This window comes from Micromys minutus (genome assembly GCF_963924665.1).
Source record: "Micromys minutus genome assembly, chromosome: 6".
Classification (NCBI taxonomy): domain Eukaryota; kingdom Metazoa; phylum Chordata; class Mammalia; order Rodentia; family Muridae; genus Micromys; species Micromys minutus.
The window spans coordinates 48,477,950-48,498,255 of record NC_137975.1 but is presented as its reverse complement, the minus strand read 5'-3'; the positions used below and the strand labels follow the sequence as shown (position 1 = coordinate 48,498,255).

The 20,306-nt window shown below is 38.4% G+C and overlaps 1 protein-coding gene across 1 annotated transcript in view; it reads right to left on the bottom strand.

The window, feature by feature from the left end:
• Window positions 1–20,306, bottom strand: part of CUBN (cubilin) — a gene marked incomplete at its 5' end in the record, with an annotated part of 201,706 nt that overhangs the window by 148,721 nt on the left and 32,679 nt on the right. The window contains 5 exons of the mRNA XM_080917996.1: window positions 6,119–6,249; window positions 9,931–10,147; window positions 10,605–10,770; window positions 11,546–11,724; window positions 12,568–12,712. Coding sequence (XP_080774122.1) covers window positions 6,119–6,249; window positions 9,931–10,147; window positions 10,605–10,770; window positions 11,546–11,724; window positions 12,568–12,712 — 838 coding nt within the window. The remainder of the gene's footprint in view (window positions 1–6,118; window positions 6,250–9,930; window positions 10,148–10,604; window positions 10,771–11,545; window positions 11,725–12,567; window positions 12,713–20,306) is intronic.

Below are 20,306 nucleotides of genomic sequence, written 5' to 3'. Positions count from 1 at the left end.
CACAAAGGAGCATACAACATCGTAAAGCATATGACAATCTTAGTGAAAACGTAAAAATCAACACTCAGAGTTTAAAACCAGTGCTCATAGAAGCAGAGAAACTATAACTAATGGTCAAGTTAGAATATGCTCATGGAGTGGAAGACACAGTTTGAGATGTCCTGAGATCCCAAATTGATCTATGAATTCAATTGGATTTCAGTCAATTCTTTTAAAATGGCTTTAAAAATTTGTTTCTAAAATGTGTATTGCAACGTAAAAGGATCTAAGATTACCAAAGAAAAGCTTTGAAATACAAAGGTCAATGTAGAAATCTCCTTGAAGCCAATAATCTTGTATAACAGACTGTAATTTTACTATAAGGCCCAATATAGACATCATGGGATAGAGTAGGGATTCCAGAGGCAGCCGCATAATATCCATGGACAATTGTCAGCAATGGGTTAAATTCAGTGTGTATGGGTAGGTAGAGTTGGGAAAGATGAGTTCAAGCCACAGGCCTAGCACAGATAAATACCACTTTCCTTAATGAATGGACGTGGAAACTTAGTCCACCACACTAGGAAATTAAGATAAATTTTCGACATTAATGTTTAAGCTATAAAACTTCTAGAAGACACACAGAGGGATGTTCCCATAATTTTGACAAGCAAACATTTTCTATATAGAAAACAGAAGCCTATTAACGATAAAATGAAGGGAAAAAAGACTTGAGTGTACCATCTGATCAAGCACACACTTGTAATACAAACACACAAACACAAACACACAGGAATATACACAAGCAAAGGTTAATACATTCACAACAAAAGAGAATATATGAATTGTCAAAAATAAACTGTATAGACTAATACAAAAATTATAAAACTACATTTTTGTAACAATGACTATGTGTTTCTGGTTGAATAAGTGCTTTCATAAAATCTTTTATAGCATACCATTAAAGGTGGTCAAAGGAGAAACTGGGAGGTATCCATTCAACCCACAAAGCCATGACAAATACCAGCCACAAGAAGAAGGCAGATTCTCTATGGACAGAGAATTTATTGCACACGAAGATGTGGTTTCCAAAATATGAGAAAGACTTGGTTTCTGAGTGAACACACACCACCTTATATTCTCTAGGACACTGGCTTTCAACCTTCCCAATGCTGAGACCCTTTAATGCAGTTCCTCGTGTTGTGGTAACTCTCAGTCATAAAATTATTTTTGTTGCCACTTCATAATAGTAATTTTTCTAACATTGTGAATTGTGATGTAAATACCTGTGTTTTCTCCTGGTTTTAGGGGACCTCTGTGGAAGGGTTGTTCAACCATAAAATGGTTACAACCTATAGGTTGAGGACTGCTGCTCTAGATATGAAATAAGCTGACGGAGAACATGAAGTTCTCCATCGTGCAATGGAGTCCACATTTTAAAGCAAAGATGTAAGGAAAGACAAAGTTACACATTTCGCTCCCTCAGAGAAGAGGAATTTGTCATTCTGCGTCAGTTTGCTGCCACGTGATTGGTCACTACCTTTTCTTTGTCCTTGCAGATGACCTATTAGATGATCATGAAGAAACGCAGAACAGCCATTATAGAACTATGGGGGACATCAGCAATCACATTTTTAAATTTGGCAAGGCCATGCCCTTTACACATGTGATATAATTTGTGTGTCCCTGCATGTATACACATTCATGCACAAATTTGTCTGTTCATAGGAAGGCCGTAGATCAACGCCAATGTTTCCTTCATCACTTATTCACCTTAATTTTTGAAACAGGATCTGTCACTAAACCCACATCTTATTTATTCTACCTGGATGTATGTCTAATGAACCCCAGGGGTCCTCCTGTTCCCTCTTTCCCAGCACTGGTACCATATGTGTGCACATTCATGTGTAGCTTTCTAACATAGCTGGTGGAGGCTAAACCCAAGCAGACACTACATCATTGCACTGTCCTTCTGGACCGCCATGATGCCATTTTTATATTGCAATGACACAGTCATCACCTCTAGTTAAAGGGCTATGGAAGGAATAGGATACTTTGAGATTAGATTTAAAATTTAATTTTAACTTTAACACTAGGTAAGAGTTGAACTCTTTTTTTTTCTTCAAATCTTGAACTCTTTAATGATCCCTAGTTTCTCTTTTTATGTATGGGTACATGAGTGTACACATGTGTGCTAGTGTGGGGGTAATGTACAGAGTCCAAAGGTTGATTGTCAGATGACTTCCTTAATTATATTTCCATTTAGTTTTTTAGGAAGGTTTCCTAATTTGACCAAGAGCCCTGGGATTCTTCCTGCTCCTATCCTTCCAGCACTTATTCTATGAGAGTCGCGATTTTATTTTATACATGGGTACCTGAGCTATGGACTCAGGTCCTTATACTTACATCACCCACTTTACCCGATGAGCCATCTCCCAGCCTGTAATTTCCCTAGTTTTCTACAGAAGGAATGTCAATTTTGACTAGTAAGGGATAAAGTATATCACAATTAAACACTGTTTCCATTCTAAGGACATACACACATATGTATACACACACACACACACACACACAAAACCTAGAAAAGAATTGATGGGTTATCTGCACACCCAAACATTGAAAAGAAGTTTAAAATTTACTAGAGGAAATGAGTTTACAGATTAATAAATTTGCTAAAAAATAATAATCTCAAAAAGTATTTGAGCATGTAATATCGGAAATTTCAGATAGAGGTATACAAGCAAGGGCGACCTGAAACCTGCCTAAGGTACTCTAATAGTAAGCTTCCATCCAGCAGACTGACTCTCTCAGGCCTTCGTGTCAGTCTACAATGGATAGGCCCTATAATTGTGAGTTTAATTTGTTTTTTATTATCTTTTATTTATAACAGTTTTAAAATAAAGTATAAAGACAAAATTCAATTAGATCTGCTTGAATTGTTCAGTAAATGCATACCATAGAGCTTAATCAGAATTTCTAATTCAACCATGGTACCTGAGCTTATGACCATGGTATATGAAATAATCTTTTCTTTCTGGAGTTTAAAAATGATCGTTCTAATCTGAGAATGTTGCTCTTAGCACCCTGGGATATAAGAATAGAAACATAATGTTCTCTACCCGCTTGTTTTTTTTTTGTTTTTTTTTTTTTTTTTTTTTTAATAAATCCCGTGACCATCTTGGTTATCACTTCCTAACTTCAATCCTTTCCTTTCTGGGCTCATTCCAAGGTGACTGATGAAAACTCAGACTGCAGTGTAAGGGGGAATAAAAGGCTGGAAGATCCCAGTGAATTCACTTTTTAAATGTATATTTGCTCATAAGATTGTGCTTTGGGCCATGCTAGCTACTCCTCTGGATAACTGTGGAGCTCTTTTCTTTGTAAAAAGCAAAAAAAAAAAATAAAAAAACATTCATCATAGTTTCATTGTCGCCCCGGAGAGAATGGCAACAAAAATCCAAGGCACGGTGAAGCCTGTTTGCTTAGTTTGGCTCTTAAACCAGCTAGCTGGTTATTATTGGGAAGACAGGTTCAACATTCTAGACTGATATCTCCTCCTTTCAAAGATTGGGGTAGTTGGGGTAGACTGTACTTTATAATTTCTAGACACTTCATAAACATACAATTCAATCATGCTTACTGAGAATTTTAGACAGATTTCATGAAGCGATGCTTAATTCTGTATGGCACCTCTGATCATTTCCACTCCGCTTTTCGCTTCTATATTTTTAATGAACATAGTCATGAGTGAATCAGGAATTAATCTGAAGAATAATGGAGTAGTATTATGTAGATATTATGTACCCTGAAAGTTCTAAGTACATTTCTGCTCTCATTCACACTTGTAAAGTTCTCTGTTACTGGTTCTATATTAAGTCCGTGGATAAGTAATAGCTGTTATGGGCTCTCAGGTTATGATTTAGATTGCAAATATACGTCAGTTATCTCAATATGCAGCTATTTTCTACTTCATGCTAGTAAACGTCGATAGTCATCATCGATGGCAGGGCGTTCTTATGAGAGTCTACCCAGCACAGTTACTTTTGTTGTGTCTTGTGTTTTCTTTCTTTGAACATTTCAATGGGCTGCGGCAGAGTGCTCAGGGAGGGAGTCAGAGTATGAACAGGAAACCAACCTCCTTACTCCCAAACACATATTTGAGGGCTGACATCATAGAATTATTGCAAGAACTAGAGAGAGATGTAACAGGATTCGAGTCAGGAAAATTTGACTCTAGTAAATGAAAGCAGGCCAGAGTCAGGGGAAACGTCATGGGTCGTACTAAGAAGATAGACCTCAGAAGTCCAAACCTTCATCATTACTCTAAAAATAACTTCTTTTGGATCGATGAAATAACTTACAGGCCAACGATTGCCTGTCCTCTGGTGCTTTTATCTGACATGATTTCAGTCTACAAAATTAGCCAGAAGAAGATGCTAGCTGAAAAGACAGTCCACGTCTCTGTCTTTCCAGTCAGCAGCTCATTTCACCCAAGCTCCTGGGAACATCAGCCAACTGTCTGACCACCACCTCTTCTGGTCTCATAGCCAGCTGTGCTATGAGAGACATCACAGGGCTACAACAACTCCTGTCGTCCAGCCACCCATAAGCCTTCCTGGGTCTCACCATCTGATTGCTATTTCAAATGATAAGACTGTGCCAACCAGTCCTGTGAGTTCATCTAGCAAAAGGCAGACACACAGTGAGCAGTCAAGTGTAGAAAAGCATGTGCTCCCTTCTCTGTGACCTCAGCTCTGTCCAGACAGGCAGGGACCGAAGCCATGACTATCACACACGGAAGCAGGGGAAAGTCTTTGCAGTTGTTCCTTCGGGGTCTGCTTTTTGAGCCACTGGGTCTCTCCCTACATTTCCTCCCTCCCCTTTGTTCTTGTGTGTTTGAAGGGTTTTGGGAGGAATTGAACCCAGTCATGCATGCTGAACACATGCTGGAGTTGAGCATGTTCCATTCCCTACTCTCTCTATTAGTTTTCCTTCCTGTCTACTGGACTTATTGCTTTGTGAGTTTTATACAAATATTATCTTTATTAACAATTTCATTAAAATTTAAATTTATTCTCTTCATCCCCAGGTTATATTAACAGCTTTTCCCTTCATACTGCCCCCCAAAGCTAGTGTAGTGTTAACACAATCATTTCAGCCATTTCAGAATTCTGTTTCATTTTGTATACTACTGCAGAGATCACCATGATATTTTCAGAGGGTACTGCCTGAACTACATGTTATTTAAGAAACAACCAGTTTATTCATGCAGCAAATTAAAATTATGTTCATAGGAGATTAGAAGCAGAAAACATTCTAAAAATCATCAAATCTAATCTTTTAATTACACAGATGAGAAAGTTGTACCCCACAGAGTTCAGCTGACTTACTCCAAATCTAGTATTTGGTGTGGTTTGGGGCCAAACACACTAGAGAGATGAGACTACAGAAGTATGGAAAATTGTGCACACACTGTAATTTCCTGAGACATTCACTTTGGTCTTTGGCTGTTAACCACTTGAGTAAGGGGGCTCAGTAAAAAATGTCAATTACACAGCACAACACACCATATGTTAGATCTTTGGGTTTTAACTCTACCTATGCTTGGGCTAGATAGCAGGGTATCTGTTAGAGTGATTCACACCAGTGATCAATGTACACATTTCTCTTGCACTTTGGAGTTTTCAAGCCATGCTTCCATAAACACAGAAGCTGAACTACTTCTGCCTGGATTAAAGTATATGACCAAGCTTTCTAGAGGAGAAATAACTGAATACCTGGCTGGGAATTTATAGTAAAGATTTTTTAAAATGTATGATGGGAATTGAGGTTTAAGAAGATAAAGATTCTCAGGTGGAATATGTCCAGGCCCAGAAAAAAAAATCCTCCAAGCCCTCGGATGCTTGCCAACTAGGGCTACCATGGGCCAGCTGTGAACATGCACTGGATGCTACTTTTCTGTATCAAACATCTTCTATGATAGAAACATTAAGTCCCAGAATCACTGAAATGGCACACAGTTCAGGTAACAGTATTACTCTATTTTTAATCAGGTGGACACTGTCGCTATACGTTATTGCAAGTATGTATTTGTGTAATTTTAGATATTAGATCCCTTTTGCAGTAGAGGAATTGTTACCTGAAGATGCGTCAATTGCTTCATAATTTATGGAAAAGCCTTCATGGGCAAGAGCAGAGTCAGACACGAAAATCAGCTTTATTGAATTGGAGCTGCTGGTAAGAGAAGGCGGGATGGATTTTCCACAGTATCTGTTCCAAATAAAGAAAGAAGACACACACACATTTTTAAATGGTTGATAGATTTGAACTAATATTCCAAACAATAGGTATTAATAAAGATGATATTGGGTTGTGATCTATTTCACATCAACCTGGATACCAAGTATATTTCAGTAACAATATAAACACACTGGAAGAGTTGTGTGTCTTGCTGAGTGCCTTGACATACATGAAAAAGATGTAATGAGACTAGGAAGTAGGGGCTACAGTCACCTGCTGTTAGAGAGCTGAGGAACTTATTCATAAGCCTATACTAAAGAAATTAACCCACTCAAAACTCATCCAGCACAGCCCTAGACAGCCCTGTCACTCAGGTGCATTGTGACGTTGGACATATGGCTTAATTGCTCTGGGTCATTTTCTCTCTAGACTTCATATCATTTAGAACCTGTAGATCAGGTAAGACACTGTAGCTAAGCATTGGGAAGACGCTGTAGCTGAGCACTCGGAACAGTGACTGAATAGTGACCTCTGTATACATTGTCTGCTGTCTTAAAATGGCTCACTTAAGAAGAACTAAGAGTATCATCAGTAAGCCATGTCACTGTTCCTTCAAGACAAAGAAAGATTTAGTCATAAAAAATCTATTCTAGTAAACCCCAAACACGGCTACAACACATGACAGGATGCCGTGATGTTTGTCTGGATGAAGAGCTTAGAAAACTGGAAATCTTGAGACCATGCATGCTTAGAACAAGAGAGGAAAATAATATGGTACCAAAAATCAATTAAAATGCTGAATATGAGAAAAGGAAAATTAAATAAGTTCGGTGTAGAACAATAGTGATAACAGAGATTTATCATCTTAAGAAGACTGAAGACACATAGATTAAATAACAGTGCACACATGGTGTTATATCCTAAACTGGGACATGATCAGTGAAGCTTATTTTTCTGAGCAAAAACTGCATTTTGTGATGGTTAAAAATTCTCATATATTACTTTTTAAAAGAGAAGAAGGAAGTTTTAGATGAAAGACTAATATAAGAAGCAAAAGAAGGTGAGGAGCAGTAAAGACAGAAGAAAGAACTTTAGAGGCTAATTTAAAAAGATAATGTTTACAAAGTTAATAGATGAAAACATACATGAAAAACTTTGAAAAGAAGCAATCAGAGAAGGCTAGAGAGACAGATCAGCAGTTATGTGCACTAGCTGATCTTCTAGAAGATAGGGGTTCGATTCCTAGCATCTTAGTAACTGTCTACAACACTAGTGCCAGGGGATCAAATTCTAGCCTCTGTGTGCACCATACACATGACACAGATACATACTTAGAACCAGTAAACTTGTACCCAATAATAAATGAATATTTAAGCATTTAAAAGCAATCAGAGAAACTCTACTGTCAGCACAAATATAATAATGGAGACCTGGTTTAACTTTGTACTCAAAAGTCTGAAATCCTAGGAAAACACATAAATGTCCCTCAAGAAGCTAAATATCAAATGAGGAAGGGAACACCTCAAAGACAGGAAATAAATGAATTAAAACAGATACTGGAAAGGACCAACTTGGGTTCAAGAAACTTAACACCATTCCAGGACAAAGTTCAAATATATTTTTATAAGAATGTAAAATGGCTGGTGTCCAAAACTTAAAATTAAAAATTCTCAACAGTCTATCAAATATTATTAAGTTAAAAAAAAGAAGAAAGTACAACTCATAAGACAGAATAGTCAACTAAACCATAGTAAGTAATTATATAATCATGGAATGAATAAAGATATTAAAATAATTAGAACTATCACATAGATCTAGAAGGTATGGCAAACTGGAACAATCAATACATAGAGGAGCAGACTGTTTACAGTCGTGTGGCACTAAATGATGGGAAACCCAAACATGTATATGCAAAAAAAAAAATTGAGATAAAAAAATCAATTCAAATAGTATTAAGTATGAGAAATAACGTGACTAAACAGAGGAACACAGGGAAAACACTTCATGGATACTGGTCTGAAAAAGGATTTCTGTATCTATAACTTCGAAAGCACGGGCAAGTCAAGACAGACAGGTAGGATTCTAGCAATCTACAAATCTTCTCCATAGCTAAGAACACAGCAAAATGGAGACTCAGCCCATGAAACAAGAATTAATGGCAAACTACATACATTGGAGAAGCAGCCAATACTCAAGAAATGTGAAGACTACAAATCACTTAGTAATAACAACAAGAAGCAAATACTCTAATCAAAACAATGGTCAAAAGCCATGAGTAGGCATTACCCCAAACAAGGCAGAGATGAGTCATGGGTCCATGAGAAACCATTGTTATTTACACATTAACAAGGAGATGCAAACTCAAGTGCACAATGATATACTATTTCTGTCTTAGTCACTGTTCTATTGCTGGGAAGAGACCCCACGATCAACACAACTCTGATAAAAGAAAGCATTTAATCAGGGCCCTCCTCACAGCTTCAGAAGGCTAGTCCATTATCAACATGGCAGGAAGCAGACAGTTTGGTACTAGGGTACTAGCTTAGAGCTTTACAGCCTGATCAGCAGCTAGCAGGCTCGGTAACACTGGGACTGGAGTGAGCTTTGGAAACCTCAATGTGACTCCTAATGACATCTCTCCTTCAACAAGGCCACACCTACTCCACTGAAAGCACACCTCCCAATCCTTCTCAAGAGTGCCACTAACTGGGATCAAGCATTCAAATGTATGAGTCAATGGAGTAATTCTCATTCACCATTACAATCTCATCCCATTATAACCAGTGTGTGTGTGTGTGTGTGTGTGTGTGTGTGTGTGTGTGTGTGTGCGTGTGTAGGAATTATTGAGGAAAACTAACACTTATGCATTGTTAATGGGTATATGAATAATCCATTGAGGAAAGCTAAATAGAAAGTTCTTTACATTAAAAATGTAACTATCTTATGGTCAATAATGTAATTATCTTACTACCGAGACTGTATCTGAAGAGAATTAAAGCTGCATGCTGAAGGGGTAACTATACTCTCATGCTCACTACTGCATTGAACACAATAGCAAAGGTATGTAACACCCTGTGTCCGTCAACAGATGAGTAAAGGAAATGTGGTGTTGATATGAATACCACAGAACACTCAGTTATATGGAATAAAATCTTGCCATGCAGAACAAACTAGGTAAACTTGGAGGACATTATATGAAGTTTAATAAGCCAGGTAGAGAAGCACAAGTACCACATGATCTATCTCACCCATACGTGATTCTAAAATGGTAGAGAATGTACCGAATGGTGTTACCAGTGTCCAGAGCAATTGGGGTAGGAGTAAAGAAGGAAAGATGTTGGTAAAAGGCAGGTAATTTAAGTTAGAAAGGAGAAGAAATTCTGAAATATTTATTACACAGCAGGGTGACTATGGTCAGTGTTATATTGTTTGTTTAAAAAAACATACACAAAGTGGGTATTTTGAGTTACTGCCCATAAAATGGTGAATATGCTAAGCTGTGTATTTATCAGTAAGGTCCACTTTATTTTATGCACTTTACTTCAAAATATGTATGTAAAAATATGTAAGGTCAAAATATGTTGCTAATTTATAAAATAAGATAAACTGGCTATAACATCATTTAAGTGCATTGTAGCCTTTGATTATCTATGTACAAAAATCTAAACACTATGGTTCAAAGTTCAGCATAAAATAACAAACCATTCTCACCTCCCAAGAGATGTCTGAGCAACAGTGTCATAAACTTCCAGGTAGTCATATACACAGTTGAAATGAAACTCCAGGTAAAATGAACTGAATACCAAACGAATCAGTTGGTGGCGTTGGACTACTATATGCCAAGTACAATTTACACCACTTGGGTAGACATTTGGATGACCAGGACTTTCAATGATCCCTGTAGATGCCGTGAGAACTTCTCCACATTCTGTGTAATAATTAGTAATAATAAAACAATAGTCATCACCTCAACAGTCAACAAATGACCTACATGAGTCCGCAAATAAAAACAATAATCACCTTCACAACAGTTAATGTTAATCTGCATGAGTCCCAAAATAAAATGTGCTTCTCATCAGTTAAAAGTGCAGAAGAGAAAACGCTGTTCTTATATGCAACTTATAATAACTTAGTTTTTTCTTTTGTTAATAGGTACACGACAACTATTGTTAAGTATTTGCAGAAAGTATAGTCTTTGTTTTAAACATACTTTATAAATTTTCACAGAACAATTGACTTTTATATAATTTACTTATTGTAAGGCACTTGTATTTTCAAAGGTGGGAACTGACCCCAGAGACTTACACACATAAACATTCCTGTACAACTGACTGCCCATTTATTCTGACAGCAGCATAAAGGGGGACAGAGAAACATGCTCCTACCTAATTTCTCACTGCTGAATCTAGCCATGAAGCCACCGTTTTCCATAGAAGAACTTTTCACAAATGTAACATAAAGAACATTGTATACAGATGTTATAAATGATGGTATGTTTGTGCCACAAAACTTCTCATTTTCAGGAGTTCCCAAGACAGAGCTGGGACCAATCTAAGGGAAAATAGATACAGCCAAGTTAATTTTTGTTAAATATCCATTTGGAAAATTGCTGCCGGTGGTGAAGCAGCCTGTGGAGAAAATGCAGAACCAATCTTTTGGGGGGTCTGAGAGAAGAACAAGGTTTATTTCCTGCTTTCCAGTCAGGGTGCATCTTTTGCTTGTATCATGGCTTTAGGGAGAGTTCCCAGTAAAATGCTGAGCATAGTGAGAAGATGACAAGGTACCTACCAACCAGTCACCGCGACAAAGCATTTGGCACCTCTATCACTGTGTGATGCCACTTCAGAGGCTTCGGTGCCTCTTATCAAATAAGGGAGTTCTTTTTTTCACAGTGCTTTTTTAAAATTGTTTTTCTTATAAGATGCAGGTGGATCCTGCCACATGCCTTTTGTTCATTCTAAGTAAAAACGTTATCCCCCACTTTATTGATGCTATTCTATATTGTACGACAATGTTCGCAGATTTTTAGAATATAATAATCTACATACATTAGTATAAATCCCCTTTCATTATTATATACATGTATATTGTATATATTATATGTATACACATTATATATATATATATATATATATATATATATATATATATATATATATATATATATATATATAATGCATGTATACTAGATTCTATTAAGTAGCATTCTACTAGGAAATTTTATGGCTATATTTATGAGATTTTAATCTGTACAAACAATGGTCCTTTTAACATAAATACAGTGCCTGTTACCTAAATAAATAATGCAGTAATGTTTCCCTCTTACCTCAATGTAATCTGTATCACAGGAGGAAGAACTTCCAATCTGAAAATCGGTGAAGTTAAGAAGAACAACTTCTCTTTGAGGTTGGGAGATGGCCCACCTGCAGGTTCTTTGTCCAGGATATATATTAGGATAGAAAGGTGATCGAAATACTCCTTCTCCTCTTAATATACCCCCACAGGCTGTAAATACAAAAATGAGAAACCTATTTGCTCAGGAATAAAGAATTAGAGACCTCAATTTTCTTGACAATTTAACTCTGCCTAAAAACACAGCAGAATGTGACACTTTTATGGGAATATTTTTCCTATCATTCAAGAACATATAAGAACTAAGTAAATTAAAATTAATATGTTAGAATAATGTGTGATTTTGACATTTAAAAAACAAGTGGGAAGGAATGGTTAAGGGGCCAGAGATATTGCTGGGTAGTTAAAAGCCTTGGCTGCTCTTCCAGAGGATCTAGGTTTGGTTCCCAGCACACATAAGTCGACTCACAACCAACTGTGTATCCAGTCTCAATGGACCTGACAGTTCTCTTGGTCTCTGAGAACATGGCACCCACATGCTGTGTCCAGACATTTATGGATGCAAAAGGCCCATTCTCATAAAATAATAAAACAATTAAAAAATAGATATGGATGAGAACATGATTCGTCAATAAAGTATACTTCTATATGCATGAATTCTCATCTCCAGCAACCAGGAAGCTGGGTATAATGGTGTGTGTGTGTAATCAATCTCAGACCTGGAGGTGGGAGCAGGAAGCACAGAAGTAGATGTTTCCCTAGAGCTCAGCAAATGCAGCTGAGTTCAGTGATCACTGAGGGACATGTCTCAATAGGGTGGGAAGAAAATAAGGAAGAGATTCAACACCAACATCCTGGTCTCTATCAGCACATCGCAGAAACACATGCATGCACACACATACACAAACACACAGAGAAAGAGAAAGAGACACAGACAGACAGACAGACAGAGAGACAGACAGACAGACAGACAGACAGAAGCAGAAGTTTCCTTACCAACTTGATAGTAAGCTCTGAAACTAGCCTTCTGGACTAAAGCGTCTATTTTCAGTCTGATCCAGACCTTATTAGAAACTGATCTAATGGGGAACAAGGTTTCGTTGCCACAGATCTTTCGAAGTAAGCTGTCATGGTCTCCAACCTAAGCAGAAAATTAAAGAAGGATTTGTAATGCTAATTAGAAAATCATTTTGGTAGATGTTATAGTGTTTGGAGACTAATCAATAGCACATCCAAAACAAATGCAAATTTAATTTAGTATTGTCTATATTACATTTAGAAGTAGCCAGTGGGTCAATTTTAATACAAACAACTGGCATCAGAAATCGATAACAATATTAAGTCAATACATCCTATAACTACATCATTCTTAAGATGTCTTAATTTCTGTAATATCAAAGAGGCCATAAATCTGGAACATAGCTTCCCCAAACAACAAAAACCAATAATATAGCATATCAAAAAATGAAAGTTCAACTAAATTTGCAATCCAAGGAATAAACTTTGTTTATTACCAAAAACAGTTTTTAAAAGATAGGAAGGCCAGAGAAGAAGGGAGAGGAGGAGGGAGGAAGCAAGGGAAGGTGAAAGAATCAATGCTAAATACTGAGACTAAAACCACTAAAGAAAAATTAATAAGCTAAGGTTTAAGCCTCATTATTAAAATATAAAGTAAAATCATGAATGCACTTAGGTACAGATTTATAGAGGAGGATTGGAAATGGACATACCAAAGGCAAATTTTAGATAAATCTATAAAAAAGAAAAAAATATGCCTCCTAAGTATACAAAATGATAAAAATGCTACAGATACACAATCTAAGAAGCAGGCAATTAATTAAATGTAATCCTGTCTACAGTTTTTGTCTATGTATTTAATTCTCAAGTTAGATTATCTTAATAAAATTATAGAAATGAGTAAAAGGATCTGAAGAAGAGGAAAACAGGAGTGACTGCCCCATGGATAAAGTGGAGCATCACTGGATAACTCCTCCACCTGCTTCCCCCCTAAGAGGGAAGCACTGTGAGAAGGTGTGTGTTTGCTAAGTCTTCTACCCCTTTAAGAATGAGATAATTCCCCATGTATAGAGCCGCAAGCATGACACAGTTCTCTATTATCATATCCCAACCGAAGTAAAATTAAAACCAGGCATCGATTCCATGTACAAACACATGAATCCTACATGGAATCGATAACAAAGTCCTAGAAAAATAAATGTACAGACTATTGCTAGACTTATATACCAAACAACATGATAGCTCCCCAAGTTCTTAAATGTCTGTTGGCATTCCTGATTGATTAAAACATTAAAAGACTCTCTCCACAGTTGAGAATTGTACGGAGTATACATAAGACTCTCGCTCCATAAAATTAGTCTAGAGGACAGACTAGCCCTGACTAATCTATTCTCAATCAGCATTATCAAGGCATAGGTAAATAAGCAGCCCCACTGGCAGGAGCCCTGTGGGACAGTCAGTGCTCACAGGGACTCTCTGGTGCCATACAAGTGTCTCTGAAGACTGCGGCTCAGTGGGTACCACAACTAGGTATCTGGGAAACTGTAAGGACTTCATTTTTGTTTGTTTGATTGTCTCTGTCTATTATTCTGATGTTGGCGAGGCATGACTCGCATAGAACAGGTAAGAAGCACACTACCAGCGGAGCAGTGATAGCACGTGCCTTTAACCCCAGCCCTAGGGACGCAGGAGCAGGAAGATCTCCAGCCTTGAGGCTAGCCTGGGCTATATAAAGTGAGTTCCACCACTGCCAGGGCTGCACAGGAAAATCTGGTCTTGAAATGAACAGAACCAAACAAGAATCACATCGTTAATCTAGCACGTGCTGGTCATTCCCAAGGATTCCCTGACATCCTGTGTGACTTCACTTGGGTAAAAACATTGCTGTGAGGCACAGGTGGCTGTCCACATTTGCATATTAAACAAGGTATTTTAGGAAATTTTAAATATTCACAGTTTTCCAGGGTGATCAATGGAACCCAAGTGAAAAACTACTGTTTTCATCTGCCTGCATTTATTGTGGGGAAATGTTGGCAGTTTGGGAGACGAACAGCTGCCTGTGTTTTATCTCAAGCTGGGGCTTGCCCAGGTTTCTCACATATTGAAATAAATATGTTTTTTTATTTTGTTGACTTAATTTAACTCATAATAATGTTTTTAATGCAGTGCATGTAAATCTATATTGACAAATTTCACTTCAAAGTAGGAGAATAATGACATATAACAATCTTACAATAGAAAAGTGCTCTGAACACCTGCAGGAAATTATGGAGTATTCAGAATACATGTCTTTAAGCCAAGGTCAGTAAGAATTATTTAGGTTAAAGGCAGTGGGTAGAGAGGAAAGATTGGTGGGACAGTGTGACATTGTTCCTCTTTTCCAAAACTAGTAGTTCTTAAAGGATGCTTATCAATTATATATCATGGGCATTGAACCCAAAGTGCTTCCATCAGAACATCTGAGATGCAGACAGATTTGCATGTAGATTCATACATATCCAAGGATGTTCTGCAAAGGTAAGAACTGACACTGTTTTAGGAACTCAGCCATGTGACAGACTCACATGCCACTCCACTGAGTCAGGCTCATTCCAGTTCCTTATTCTAAGCTCTTGACATCTGTAGCACCTGATTTCTTAGTCTTAAGTCAAGTTATGCTACTTGGTTGAACAAAAAGATTCAGATGGTCAAGAAAGTATCCCTTTAGTATCTCACAAACCCAAAACAAAACAAAAGACAAAACCTCTATAAATAGGCATTTTTTATAGTACTTGACCAATTAACATGAAAGTGCACAATCTTCAATTCAGTCTTCAGCAGACGCAACATCCGTACTACTGCTCTCCAAGACAAGAGCACAGGAAACACGAGTAAGATGGTGCCCTGCCCTAATCCCCTGGGTTCTATTTGCTTCTTATACAATCATTGTCTCTCCTTTCTATTAGTCCATTAGAAGATGACAAGAAGGAAGAAAACCAGCCAGACAGCTTTAGAGCTAGGTGAAGTGGGCCGGTCCCTTGGGTCCTTATTAATGAGGCTCAAGGACTTTAGCAAGGGAGCTCAGCTGCCGTCCAGATGTTATGAGAAGAGCTTCCAGGCCTCAAGGGCCTGAATCCTGGAAGGCACAATTGATTTTGGCTGTGTTTCTCTTTGTGCAAGGAAAGCTTGTTAATTCTGAAAGCCAGTATTCCCTCTGGACCCCAGGCACAGCAATACTATCACCATCACATTTTAAAGAGAGATCCTGGAATAAAATGTATCAAGAGCTCAAACTGACCCCAAATCCATTTGTACTTAATGACTGAGCACTTGTAAATTTGTACTCTCATCCAAAAGAAATCTCTTTCCTTTGTGCTTGGAAGCTGGAATAGACAATTTCAAAGTTCATAATTACTGGCTCCTTTTATGTGAGAAGATTGAATATCTGTTCTCTGCCTCCCAATGGAGCATGACTGTGGGCTCCGCCACAGCAATGGCTCAGCCCTGAGGAACGTGAGGAGTCATGATGAGCCTATCTCTACAGCCTTGGCTGTCAGTGGGTGACCCAATCATTGTTTCCTTTTCCTCTTGAGAGACCAGGAGCATGGGTCCTACGTAGCCAAAACCACATCAACTAAGCCTGATGTGGAACAGATCCCAAACCAACAGGCTGACACGGGTAGGGAATAAACACACCAGTGAACCATGGAGTGGCTTTTGTTTGTTATCCCTTTTGATTTGCCAGGGGAATACTCCTAGTTGCTTACCATAAGACAAGCTAAAGAAAGGTAAAGGTAACTACTTTTGAAACTGGGTTTGCAGTCACCAATTTTCTCTTCTTTTAAGAAGTCATGGATATCATGGAATGGTCCCTTGCAGAGGGAGTACAGTAAATTCATCAATTTAGTGGTCACGCTGGCAAAGGAGCTGCAGGACCTAGTGGGAAACACCAGTGTTCCGTGAACTAGACTCTGCTTTCTCCAGGATTTATTTTGTTTCAACTGTACATGTGTGGGTGCTTGTGTTTGTACAGGTGCACAAGTATGTTAGGGTGTACACATGTGTGTGAAGTGACATACACATATGAAGGCTAAAGGACTCCTTAGGGTATCATCTTCAAAACACACCACACTGCCTCCTTTGAGATGAAGTTTCTAATTGGCCTGGAGCTCACAAACTAGGATAGACTGGCTGACCTCAGGGAGCCTCCTATCCTGAGTACCCAGGTGCTGACTGGGTTTACAGACATGTGCCCCTGCATACAGGTTAGGGATCAAACTCAGGCCCTCACGCTTACAAGGTAAGTTCCTTAGCCGCTGAGCACCATCACCTGCCTCTAGGGGATTTATTTATTCATTTTGTAAATGCTGAATATTACAAACCCACAGCCCCAGGATATAACGAATAACCCAGGATATTTAGCCTATGAAGTATTGCAAATGGCACTTAGAGGTGGAACCAGATCCTAAAGAAAAATTCCTCATTAAACCCTGAGTACTTACAAAGGAATGATTTCCTGCACAGAGAACTGAGATCAACTGGGCTGCAAAACACGGTTCGTATGGTATTTTAAATGTGATCTGCAGAGCTGAGTAAGCAGAGGGGCTTTGACATGTGGAACTGATCGGGTCTAAAAGCCGTGGCTTAATGTCCGCACCCATCTCTCTGCATACTAACCATCCAGATTTGTTTGGATTGTAAAATCCATTTAAGTATGCAGTCTTAACTCAAAGCAAGTCAAATATCCTGAAATAAGGAGGTTTGGCCCATCCCAGGGTGGAAAAGACAACCTGACGCTATGGTAGGTCAGCATGTGGACTGTGAATTCATACTCCCTGCGAACTGGATTGCAGGCTGACAGATGAAAGATAGCAGAGGGACTTGATCATAAACACCCTGTTAGGCTAATTGAGGTGCGTGGGAAGGGACTGTGGTGTCACCTCAAATGAGAGAATGACACAAAGGATGGATGATGAGAGATGCCCGGAAGGGTATCCCAGTAATAATGCTATTGTTCATGTCATTGTCATTGTTATTGGCTATTACTTTTTTATTCTTCATTAGCATGTCTTGCCACTTTGTGGCCAGCATTTAGCATTTTAAGAACACTGGAGCTCTGACGGGATAGTGTCAGTTACAATACTTCTGCCAAGACAATTATTTATTAGAGTTTTGAATGAACTTTCTAAGATCCAAAACAAAAGGTAATCTATTTTTTTTCTAGAAGTATTTTCTCTCCTGATTATAAGTATGCAATCCTCCCTCTTCTCCTCATCGTGGATGAGCTGTCGTGGTCACTCACGGGGGTGAGCACAGTGCTAAGATCTTTCTAACAGTCTCCGGCTTCCAGAATACACCCGGCCTCTTTATCTCTCTCTCTTTATATACAGAGACACAGGCTTAATGCTTCTCTTACTAGTTTCTTTTTGTTTGTGTGATTCCAGTCACTGCAGTCTCTTTTTAGGTTTGTTTCATTTGTTTACATTTTGTTTTATCCTAGTTTTACCTCATTCAGTCCCTGGAGCCACTATACCTGGCATCCTTGTTTTTTTTTTTTTTTTTTTTTTTTTTTAAATATTTCTGTTCTCAACTGCTCAACTGTATACCCACTATGTACTATTCTCAGGGGAGCTATTTCCAACCAGTTATAGTAGGACTCAAGTCAAGAGCTTCATACTTTTCTTCCATAGTATATTTCTCACTTGTATAATGTATTTTTAAATTTTTTATCTTAAATATAACATTATTTCCATGGCTGTGGTGAGTGGAGGAGGCCCGAGTAAGTCAAGTTCTGAATTTCTAGGGTTGACATGGCTGTGACCATGCCACGGACTTTAGCCTCAGACCCACAAAAAATGTCAAAGCTTGTTCCTGGGGTGAGGCTCAAAGGGATAGCAAAGCCTTCCTGTGCTCTGTGCGCAGATGTTGACAATGTGTGTAGGAAATGTTCACTCTACCTTTCTCCCTGTATCTATGGCCTGAAGATTCCTTCCCTATGGTGACTGCTCTTACTGAGGCCAACTAAACCAGTCTCCTTGTTCATCTACATACAATAGCTCTGCTTCCTTGTTTGGAAGTAATAGCCTACCCACCTTCTTGTTAAGCTGTATGCAAGAACCCTGCCTTCCTGCCAAACTGTATTAGAACCAGTAAGCTAAGCTCCTGGGGTGCTGCAGGTTCTCCACTAGAGAGTATTGCACACCCTACCCCAGCTCTTCTGTCTGTCTGTCTGTCTGCTGTCTTTCATTTTCTTTCCACAGCAGTCAGAGCTGCCTCCTGAAGTTGTGCAAGGATGCAGCGCATTTCATAGAAGGCAGATCTTCTCCAGCAACCCCTCTGTTTTACTAGGAGGCGCCCCACTCCACCCCATCAGCCTCTCCTGTATGGCTTCATTTACAGTTTCTGTGAGTGAAATGCAGGTTATAGGGTCTGAAATATAACTGCGGTATAAAATCCCTTTCACTTTCCTCTACAGCCTGCTTCTAAGTCTTAATGCCCTATACCTTAGATATTCTTATTCAACCCATGACTTGCATTTTCTGGAATGAAAATGTGAGCTTTTCTTATTACCTTCTGTGTCCTTCACTCACAGGATTTCTGGTGGCTTGAGCCACTTATAAAATATTAATGAGGCACTGCTCTCCATTCTGGGAAAATGATCTTGTCACGTCTGAAATACCGTTCTATACAATTTAAAAGCTTTCTTGGGCAAGAACAAATGAACTAAAAATGAATCTCTCTTTGAACTCATCCTTCTTTAGTCATAGCAGGCTGGCCATGAGCAAAATGTGTTTTTAGAAGGAGAAACTTTAATTGAGGGCTGTGTGTGTGTGTAAATATTATGTTAATGTGTGTGTTTATACATGTGTAAATGTGTGGGCAGTTTTGTTTAAGATGGCAATATTCTTCTATAATTTCCATCAGTGCCTTATGAAGTTGTGCACACATCAGAATGGAATAGGTGTGCAGCTATAGTACAGTCTCATTGACTGATTCTGAACTGGTACTATCAAGGCAAGAGGAAAAATTTGGTCTAGGAGACCTTATATTTGTATAATGTTTTGTAATAACATTTAAGGCTTTCTTTCTTGTTCTTTTCCTGGATTTTACTTTTACAAAGGAATAAACAGGTAAGGTACCCCCCGAGGAAGGAACTGAATAAGCAAATAATTGCCCAGAGTTATATAGACATCTCACAACAGAACAAAAATAAGAATGAAATCATTAACCAAGTCCTATTCTAACTAAAAAATAGTCACTCTGCTTTACAAGTTGCTGGCTAACAGTTTTGTGATTTCCCCCTCCCCATAATAGTTTAAAAGAGTTCCCTATACAGGTGGGAATTCATGGAGAATGTTCATCAGTGCCACAGAGGGTTTATCATTCAGGATGCTCTTAAGGGTCCTACAACAAGTAATACAACCTCTACAAGGAATATATAGCAACTCTCAGAGTCCCCTCAACACTACAGGGACATTTCTCCTATTTTGGACAATTATTCCAGCAGCCTTGCTATTTTCCTATGATTCCAAAGTTGAATATAAAATTCACAAGGTCATCCTCTCTAAGAAAGACTATGTTCTCTTTGTGGTTAAAGGCACTATTATATGTCTGTTCTTGCAAGAGACCAGTGTAACTCCTAAATTCAAACAACTACTTACTAAACACCTACTGTGGACAGGTGACAAGTTCTCTGAGCCTTGGATTCCTGAGATTGAACTGGGAAGATGTTAGGGTCT